Source organism: Physella acuta, unplaced genomic scaffold, assembly GCF_028476545.2.
Source record: "Physella acuta isolate Inbredline_101_S28 unplaced genomic scaffold, ASM2847654v3 ptg000156l, whole genome shotgun sequence".
In the NCBI taxonomy this organism is placed as follows: Eukaryota; Metazoa; Mollusca; class Gastropoda; family Physidae; genus Physella; species Physella acuta.
Genome location: NW_026731675.1, coordinates 104,809 through 115,735, shown reverse-complemented (window position 1 = coordinate 115,735; position 10,927 = coordinate 104,809). Strand labels below are relative to the sequence as shown.

The 10,927-nt window shown below is 33.4% G+C and overlaps 1 protein-coding gene across 2 annotated transcripts; it reads right to left on the bottom strand.

Annotated features, from left to right (window-relative positions):
• Positions 1–4,671: 4,671 nt before the first annotated feature.
• LOC131935757 (kelch domain-containing protein 2) lies at positions 4,672–10,445 on the bottom strand. Of its 2 annotated transcripts, none has more exons than XM_059292402.1 (9): positions 10,363–10,445; positions 9,446–9,678; positions 9,077–9,229; positions 8,373–8,512; positions 8,154–8,253; positions 7,865–8,017; positions 5,771–5,926; positions 5,362–5,535; positions 4,672–5,004 (listed from the first exon to the last, which is right to left on the bottom strand). In XM_059292402.1, the coding sequence occupies exons 2-9, from the start codon at positions 9,654–9,656 to the stop codon at positions 4,958–4,960; spliced, it is 1,134 nt and encodes a 377-aa protein (XP_059148385.1). In that variant the 5' UTR covers positions 9,657–9,678; positions 10,363–10,445; the 3' UTR covers positions 4,672–4,957. The 2 variants fall into 2 exon arrangements, with proteins under 2 accessions (XP_059148385.1, XP_059148384.1); XM_059292401.1 differs by lacking the exon at positions 10,363–10,445 and adding an exon at positions 10,103–10,189.
• Between the last annotated feature and the right edge of the window lie 482 nt (positions 10,446–10,927).

Sequence of the window (10,927 nt, the reverse complement as noted above, 5' to 3'; positions counted from 1 at the left end):
TCCTATGTGCTGATATATATATATATATATATATATATATATATATATATATATATATATATATATATATATATATATATATATTACACTAGTATGTCTGACAAATAGTTGTCGTTGATAGAGGTACTTGATTACTCATTGTTTCGGTAATTAAACTGTTAAATTAAGAACAATAACACTTGTAATTCCGAGTTTTTCTGACCAACTTGAACTCTGAGCTCTGAACGACAAACAAAGACAATTACGTCATGTGTACACTCACACTGAACTTTCTAGCTATTTATAGATTTGATACAATATTGCTTGTAGTTAAAAAAAACCCTCTAATTTTCCACCAAACTGAGATAAAGATGTAGCCTGCCATACGACAGGAAACAGAAGAATTGGTGGCTGTAATTGGATGACACCTGCTAAGATAAAGTTTCAAACAAACTGATCTCAAATTGCGCGCGCATTCTTTGCGTTTTCGTGAACTTTAAGGAAGCAAATATTTTTTTTAGATCTTGCCATTGGCATAGACAGGCACGTTTCCCCCAATTTTATCTTCTCAGCACGTCGTTATAAGTAATGATCTAAGTTATATTTCCAACCGCACTTGTTTTCTTCAACTTGCAGGAAATAACACTTGTAAAAGACACAGATCTACACCCCCCCCCCCTCTACACCACCCCCGTATTCCGAGAAAAAAATGCGGCAGTTGGCTGGCGCGTGCAGGGAGATAATCTTTGATGCTATTCTCTTAAGAGCAGTGGGGCGAGGTTAACAGCGCGGACCCCCGAGGATCCACAATTATATTTATTTATAAACCTCTCAGGAATGTCAAGTGTTGAGGCTCGTTACGTCACAGCTAGAAGAAAAAACAACAAGCACAAAGTGGGGACGGTATGGCTTTGTTAAGTAACAATGGCTGGGGCTGTTGGATGGTAGGATAAATACACAACTAGAAGATGGGAAATGGGGGGAACATGATGGCGGCTAATTTGGGATACGGGAAGCGAGGCTGACAAGATCTGGTGTATACATTAGGCACGCCTTGATACATGACCTTGGCATGCACGTGCTTGTGTAACACCCACGCATTTGTCCTTTAACCAGCTCGTGTTTCCTCCATTCATGCATTTCTTACAAACATGACATTTTCAGATTTCTTACAAACATGACATTTTCACATTTCTTACAAACTTGACATTTACACATATTTTTTTTTACAAAATATTACAGTTACATATTTCTTACAAACATGACATTTAGACATTTCGAACAAACATGTCATTTTTCTTATAAATATGACATTTATATATTTCTTAGAAACATAACATTTACATTATACTTACATTATACAAATATTTGAAAAGATCACATCTAAAATTTATATTTATATACATATTTTCTAAAACCCCAAAATAAAACATGCACCTAATTTCTAACAACCCCAAAATAAAACACGCACAAATTTTCTAACAACCCAACCAACGACATTCACAGTTTGTTTACAATGTAACACAACAAAACGCGAGACTTCGTTGTACACTAGATCTAGGTATTATGAGACTCAGATCACTAGAAAATGGTAACCAGTTTACTACAGTAGGTCTTTGATGAATTGATGATATTTAGACAAATTTATTGCAGTATGTAGGTCGTTTTGAACCAGTGTTTCTTTTAGACATTTTTCTCCGTGGGGGGACTGGAAATTTTCGGGGGTGCGGACTACATTTTCCGGGTTGCGGACACCGGTAAAAGTATATATTTTCTATATAAAACCCACAGAAGAGTTGCCTAAAAGAAACTATGATTGGAACATTTAAACTAGTTTACTACAGTACTAGATCGTTTATTCCAGTTTACTATAGGAGGTCTACATGAACGTTTGTATCATTTTACTTTATCTGTACCACCCAAGAGGTCGTCGGTAATTGATGTAATTTGTAACACATCTAGGAGGGATGGGGTTTACAAGTGGGAGGGGTAATTTTTGGGTTTATTTTGTTAAAAACATCATAGATGCAAAACCTGTTAGAAATTAAAATTATGGTATCTTTAGAGAGGGGTGGAGACAGTAGTATGTGACACGGCCGGTTTGTTGATAAAGATATTGCCAACAAGAAAGATGGCTACGTACATCCCGGGTGTACAAAATAAGTAGGTCAAACGCTGTCGGAGGGGGGATGGTGTCAATTACACCTGTAGGCTGTAAGAAGCTCACTTACAATGCACGTGTCATTCCTCAATGATTTCCTGAATGGAGCTGTTCGTGTGAACATCAAAACGTGTGCACACAAATTGATGACGTTTGAGCGAGTAGACGCGGGAATCCCCGTAACTCAAATTAAACTTGAGAGTAAAAGAGCGAGAGAGCCGCCTACATAGTTGTCAAAGATCAGTGTAAAACCACACTTCAAAGTATGAGAGCTAGCTGTGGGTGGTATCCGAACTTTCTAGAACAAGAACAAAAGTGGAGGATCGTCAAGACAATTACTAAACAAAATGACATTTGGGTATAGGGAGAGCCCTTGTTAAATAGAACAGAGCACAATTAAAACACAAACACACCTTTTTGTGATCCTGCTAATATAAATTAGAATCGAAACTCGATTCATTTTTTACAAACGTTTTTAAATTTTTATGTCTCAATATCTGACTGTCCAGTTTTTTGTTCTGATTGTAGTCAAATCGAGTAACTATATCTAATGAAGCGATGTATTTCTAACTCAGCCATATAATTAAAAATTCGTGTCAAAGGGGTCGTCCATAAATGTGGTGGTCCGTAATTTTGTGACGGTGTGTGATGAGGGGGAGGTGGGTTCATATGATGGGACGTCACACATTATAAAAAAGCAATGTTAGAAAACTAATTTTAGCCGTTATTTCGCGTTTTAATAAATTGAAATAGGAATTGATCAAAATATTCTGTTGACGGAGTTCAGATAAGATTTTGGAAAAATATCGATGTTTTAAGAAAAATTCAACAGCAATTTTGAGGAGGGTTGTAGGCTGAGGTGTGATGTCATTTTAGGAGGGAGAAGGTCTAGTTTTTTGTGACGACGTAAAAATCGTCAAAAAAAGCGTGACGTCATTTATGGATGACCCCAAATGGCAAAACATTACTAACCCATTTTTAACCCAATAAGATGTATTAATCAATTAAGTAAATGTACAGTTGGTGTTGCTTATCATCACAACAATAGTAGGCCTATATCTCATTTTGCCTTATACAACAATGCTGCAGCTAATGTTTAACACATCGGATGTTAAAACCATCCTCCTTCAGCAGACACAAAATTTTTGTCATTGAATTGAACCCAATATAATAAAAAAATCAGGATCAGCCAGCAAACAGTAAACAAGTGCTACAACAGACTAATGATACACTTCACTTCAACTCTATTCAACAGATTTTAAAAAATAAGTCAGCTGAGCATGGAAAACTAATTAGTGATAGTTATTCAAAGTAAAATATAATACTAGTCACTGAATCTTTTTAACATATCTATTAGTATTAGCAGTGATGGCTGTGTAGTGGCACCTTATATAAAGTGGGTTGCGACCAATAGCTTTAATTAATTACTGCAGGACATCATTAACACCCACGTAATGTGGGGAAACAATGTGCAAATATGTAATTGTAAACAATATATTGAATGAATAATAATGAATATTATTAAATTAGTCACAAACACAAATTACAGGATAAAACAATTTTATTGATTGAAACATTTTAATTGTAGAGTTAATTCATTGTTGCTCAGAGAGTCCAAATTTACAGCTAAAGAACAATATTCTCAGCCAATACACCAGCAAACATGGCCACCAAGAGGATGGCAATATGGGCACAAGCAATAAACTAATAGGGCATCAGACTAGCCTAAAGTATTTGTTAGTACACAGTTTCAAATACAAAGTTAGACAACTGTCCTAAAAAAACTACATGTTTATATGGAAGACAATCATCTAAACAAAGGAGATCATATTTAACTATCTATATAATAACTGTTAGGGTAAGCAACTCTGACTGACATTTTATAAAATGTAAATATTAACTTATAACCGACATGTAGACCTACATATCTGTTGACAAAAACTAAGTGGAACTCTAAAACTTTCCCATACACTCATAATGATTTGAATTGAAAAATACTAACTAGACAAAAAAAAAAAAAAAACCTACATAAGTGACTAGGTTTGCCTTTAAAAGAAGAAACATACACATCACATGTCCAATCATATATATCTCATGATTTTTTATTGACTATACAATAAATGATTAGTCCTTTTGATGCAGTTGTAGAACTAAAAAGTTATTTTAATTGCAGACCATGAAACATGATATATTCACACATTAAAAATTGCTATGCATCTTGGTAAGATAAACTAAGTGATGGTTCATATTATAGTATCAAAACTAATTTCTCTTGTATCAACACTAATTGGCAGTTTGCAAATTTTTTTTGGTATTATATTTTAAACAGATACAAAATCAAAATACAATTAAATTTAACAATTTCTGTTTTGAAAGTTGAATAGATAACAATGTGAGAAAATCAATAATTTATTCATTATTAAAGTAAATAGCATGTAAATAAATAGCACCAACAAAAAATGCATACTGAGTTTTAATGTTTATCTCCAAATTAATTTAAAAAAAAAAAATTAAAAAAAAAAAAGCTCAAAAATGTAGTTTTAATTTATGGCTTATAAACAAATTTGCTTTAAAACAACACCTAACCAAAATATATAAATATATTTTGTTTTATTACTATTTAGTTTTCTAATAAAAATATATCATAAAGAATAGATAAATGATACAATAAAAGAAAAACAAAGGCAGCTACAACATTCATTAAACAAAACAGGCATTCAATATACTTTGACAGATGCATTCATTCCAATTGGCATATCAAAACAAACCAAATGAGACTGAGCAGAAAACCAACAAACCTATTTTAAACTGCGGACATCAGGATAACAATCCATTTGAATGAGCACTTTCTTTTGTAAAGTTTTCTGTGGGAACAAAACAATGACATCTACATTCATATTACACTGAACAAGGTGGACAAATGCTAAAACATCGAGTTTTGCTAACTGGAGAGTATCACAATAAATTAATAATTTTAATCAAGATAGTAATGGTGGTTGGGCATAGTGCTGACCACTCTATCCCTCTATATGCTCAGATAAAAACAAACAAACATTTGCTTTGTTGTAGCTTAACTATACAATAACAGCCTTATGTTAATAATACACAAGTGAAACTGAATTAACTAATTACCTATAGACCAAATTAGAATAACTATGTTCAACACACATATTTTTCAAATATATACATAAAATAATAGTACAGTAGCAATGCTAACTTACTAGTTTTGATGAGAAAGGCATCTGTGTAGAATGTTTGGCACTGCATTGTCTCAGGACTAAAGTTCCCAGAGCCACCAAATAAAAATATGGAATCCCCCACTGTGACACAGCAGTGCTGTCCCCTAGCAGCTGGTTTGTCTCCCTCTATCTTGACAGGTAGCCACTCTCTCTTCACTTAAAAAAAAATGTTCATATTTAAATATAATAAAACACGTTTTAAAAAACAAATTTCAATATCAATAAACAAGTTTTACAGTTAAGTGAGTGTTTTCAACATAAAGACTACAACTTTGTATCTTTTGCTAATTTTATAAACAAGGTAGAAATTGACAAAAGAATGCATTTGCTTTATAATGGTTTTTCAAATCTTATTTTTCAAACTTTAGATTAACAAGAAAATTACCCTTACCAAAATCATATACATCAAAAGTGTCAAAATGCTGATCATTCCTTCCTCGTCCACCAAACAGAACAGCCCTTTCCCCCACAGCGGTCAGTGAATGGAAGGACCTAGGGGCTGGGGTCTGGCCTGCTGCATTAAGATCCATTACCCACTTCCTCGTATCTAAAAATATTATTATATCGTTTATATAAACAATGTAAAAAAAATTACAACTGTATATATAGAACAACACCTCATAGACAATACAATTTTAAAACTTGTATTAGGTACTCCAAATGGATTTTTCAAATCAGTCACACAATAATGGCTTTGGTTTTTCTGCATAGTACTAAAAATTCTAAGAACATGGATACCAACTTTATGTCTGTAGGACAATTAGAAAAAAAGTTATGCGCTTAAGAAACACGCGTTTTTTTTTACCTTTTTCGGCCTCATGAGGACCCGACTTTAGCACCGATTATCTCAAAATCTATAGCAGCTATACCCATTCTCTAACTTAATTCCAATAAAAGAGTAGGTAGATTGTAGTCTCAATTTTTTTCAAACTAGTATAACAAGTTAAAGATAAACGTTTTTTGTCTTAAAAATCGTACTACACCATATTTACCAAAATTTTGACAGGGCGAAAAAAAACTAAAAAATCACCAACTTTCACAAAACCACTAAAATTCTTCTATTGCATGCACAATAATAACCTTTATATCGATTTAAACGGGAAAATGTTACCTAATTATGTAAATTAAATTGAGTGCTATAAATCATGCAGTTAAATGTCCAGATTTGAGAAAATAAGGTGGGTGTGAGCATTTTATACCTCAACACGGCTTTAAGTCAGTTTTTTTAAATTTACAAATAATTACTAAAACTTAACAGATATATAGAAAAAGTTATTTATTTGTAACTACAGTTAATCTACATTTAAAAAGAAACATTCTCAGTGAAATAATTTAGTGTTAGATCGCTGAAAAACGTTAATAAAAATGCACGATTTCAGGATTAAAATCGGGCCGAGATTAAAAATAGACAACCTATTTTAGACTTATTTTTAGCAAATTACGACCCGTAAATGAAGAAAAAAGAAAGACCGGGTGATAAAGTATACCCATAACTGTAAAGACTAATCGAATTATATATTTAGCAGATAGTTTGGACATTTTAAATTGGATAATCAGTTCTTATTAGTGTTTTTATCGCAATTTTCTGTAGTTTTCTCTCGAAACGTTGCCGGTCGAAAAACTAGGTCAGCGTGACCTTTTACTAAATATATTCAAATTTTACAGATAAAGTTTAGTTTTAAATTATAAATACTTAAATATTTTAATATTTTATTGTATTCTTTTTAATATTGAACTGTTTTTATTGTGATATAATGCGTAAGAAAAAATAGATTTCTATTCAGACACGTCAGGGGTCTGATCCGGGCCGGGCTTTTATTTTCTTTGTAAAAAATTTCGTGATCGCGTCGGCGAACGGGAGTTACACATGGTTTCGTTATCGCGCTTTGCCATTCGCGCCATCTTTGATATTGTAAAGATAGTTTCGCATTTAAATAGAAAAATGGACGATCTTTCTAACCATGCTAGTAGAAAATTTGTATTTTTAGTGGATTTTGGTGAAAATTCAATTTTTCGTAGAAAATTTGAGAATTAAACCGTTTTTACTAAAATAATTTGTTAACATTTTATACGAGACTAAAGGTCATTCAATCCTGCGTACGATAAGCTATGTTTAGAATTCATACGTCACATGGCGCCGAAGCGCAAAGCGTCAGAATGCGATAGGGGTAAAAACGGGTCTGTCATTTTGCCGATAAAAATCGTTGTGGTGATGTTTTTCAAGCTACAAAAACATGTATTCTTCCTTTACCAATATAAAAACAAACAACACATTATTGTAGAGCTTAAGTTAAGCGTTCTAACCATACCATTTTTATTAGTATACGCTTAATTTTTATGGGAGAACTTTGTGATGGAAAGTAGTGAAAAAGTAAAGAAAATGAGCAGAAACCTCGATTTTCGGCAGTTTGGAGTACCTACTTGTATTAAATCAAATTAGCATCTACCTGTATATCCAAAGTGCAAAATAGATGATAACACTTACCAACATTAAATATATGTAGATCATTCTGTCTTTCTTCTATATCTCGACCTCCAAATATGACTAGATGTCTATTTATAGCACACATGGCATGAGCTGCTCTCTGTGTTGGGACACCTAAGTTCAACTGCATAGGCTGTGACCATTTGGATGTAACTGGAGTAGATACATATAGGAAAAAAAAATTGTATTACAAAAAACATTCAATATTCTAAAAGAGAAAATGTTTATGATATTTCTTACAAAAATAAGAAAAGATTTTTCCTGTGTAAAAAAAAAGTGTCCAACAAACCTGTGTCTAAAATGTAGAGGTCATTAAACCAACCAAATTCTGCACCGTCCTGATCCTGTGCCTCTGGAATATCATCCTCTTCATCATCATCACCTTCCAGCTATGGGAAAATATATTTTAAAATGGTGGGTACTAAAATAAGCTAAATAATAAAATGAGCCCACAAATATTAGAAAAACACAAAAATTGGCTATAAAAAAAAACAAGCAAGAAACTTACATCTGCAGCTTCCGCTTCATCTGATTTTGGTCCAAATCCCCCAAAATAGTAAATGTTTGAATCAATAGCCACTGCCTGTAGCTTGTCACGAGCCCTGGGTTTGATTCCTTCTGTGTCCAAAATTGACCAGGAGTTGTTGGCTGCATAAATGGACAGCTGTTAAACATTACTCAAGTCTCATAACACCAAGTACCAAACTGCTTAAGTGACCATTTTACTAAGAAGAACCGTTAATAGATTAAAAAAATGCATTGTATTTCCAATCTACGTCATAATTATTTAATTCAATGTTTGTTTATACCAGGGGTCGGCAACCTTTTGAGACGGAAGAGCCAAAAGTTACAATTTTGACTATTTCCCAGTTTTTAAAGAGCCACTGACATTTTTATTTCAATAATTTATTATCTGGTTAGGATTCTAAATTAACATTCCCCAATTAACGATATTCGAAAAAGTCGGCACTTGGGCAGTGGAAAGCATGGAAGTGTTGTCACAGGGCTGAGTGTTTTTATCCTGTTTAAACTTGTGTATCTTTACAGTATAATTTTTGTTATGAGTTTTTAAAATGAAATAATATAACTGTTACTATTAATATTTGTGCAAGGAGCTGGAGAGCCGCATCGAGACACCAAAAGAGCCGCATGTTGCCAACCCCTGGTTTATACTAATACTTGCACAACAAACTTTTTAACTTGTAAACTCACTTGTATCAAATGTGAAAATGTCATCAAACCATCCAGACATGTGACTCAGTCCTCCAAACAAATACAGTTTTGTCCCCACAGCAACCAGAGAAGCTGCAGACCGTGGTGGAGGGACTGTACCAGTGACTTGAGGTTGTGACCATTTTAAAGTGGCTAAGAAATTCAACATCCACATAATTAATTGTCTAGATTTGTTTTAATCAAATAGAAAGTAAAACTGAAATAGCAGATGTATGTTAGGATAGAGAATATAAAATCAGCAATGTAATGTATAACTGATGCAAGTTATGTGTTTGTAAAATACTAATTCTGACATCTGAAGTCCTATTTTAATTTTTGAAGTTTAAAAAAAAAAATCCAAAGACTTGCCTAAATCGAAGACTATGATGTCATTAGTTTCTTTCGGCTCTTCTCCTTGACCTTGCTCGACACCTCCAAAAATGTACACCTTATTGCCAACACTGCATGCTATTTGCCCCTCTCGTCCTGAATAATGGAAGCCTGATGCTGCTAAGGCATCATTTGCCACCTTTTTTATTTCAATAGTTATTTCTTCATGGTTATCTGTCCCATTCAGCATGGTTGTAGGTTACAGAAAGCGGCTATTAAATAAAATTGGTTAGTGTTAGCACCCGAATGTTAGGACACAATTTATCAATTTATGCATGAAAACTGCAAAAAAAAAAAAAAGAACAACAAAACACAACAAATCCTGGCCTATTGTCCAATAATAGATCTATATATTATTAGTTTTTAGTTCCTATTAGTTTAGTATCAAACTGATTTTGCTTCAGAAATTGTACAGATCTCTAATCTAGATCTAAGATCTAGCACTAACGTTACAATTCTCTCTAATACTAGTAATACTCGATTCTAGATCTCGAATCTAATTCTAACTAATAATATTGTCTAATAATTAATAATCATATTTCTAGCTCTAGTAGTAGAGGTCTAAAATCTAACTCAACTTGATTCTAGATCTGAAATAAAAGAATTCTAACTCATACTCTATACAGTTACACTTACAGACTAGTTACAGAGTGTACGTCAACTCTTAATGAATTTCCAGCGTGTAGAATGGTGTGTTCTGACAGCAGTACTGTGTGCGTGTAGTGTAGATTGTTTAATATAAAAAATACCAACATTTAGAATAAGATTTAGAATCTACAAAGTATGAGAACTATTAGATTCTAGCTCTAGGACTTGGTGAAAAGTGTAAGTTAGCAATATTATCAATACATTTACAAATAGATCTATGTAGATTCTAGTATCCAGAAGATCTATACATCTGTGTGAATGTGTATGAGCTTTCCCGCGAAAGAAAATTAGGCCGTATTCTATTTTTTTGTTGTATTCACTCCCTTATAAGCGGAAGTTTGTAGGTAACGATCTAGAAATGGCTACGTTTCTCAGATTGGAAAATGTGCAAAGAATTCTAAATATAGAATACTTCAATCAATCATTTCCGTATGTTTGTTTTGACTTTTATTGGCAAATTTTAAAAATTTATGTTTTCACCAGACATGTTTTTTTTCCTTTAAAAATATTTTGTATGAAATCTAATTTTCAATTGCATCTTTACTTTCGTAATAAAATAGGATAGGCTACACAATGTATTAACCAGAGGCGTAGCGAAGGGGGGGGGGGGGTGCGGACCGCACCGGGTGACACCATTTAGGGGGGGGGAGGGGTGACACTAAGGCAAAAAATAGTAAAATATATAGAGAAAAATGTGAGGGGGGGGGGTGAAAATTGAAAGTTTGAGGGGGGTGCAAATCGAAAACTGAAAGTTTGTCCCCGGGAAGAGTCGCTACGCCTCTGATGGGGGGTGTTGACACCATTAAGTGCTGC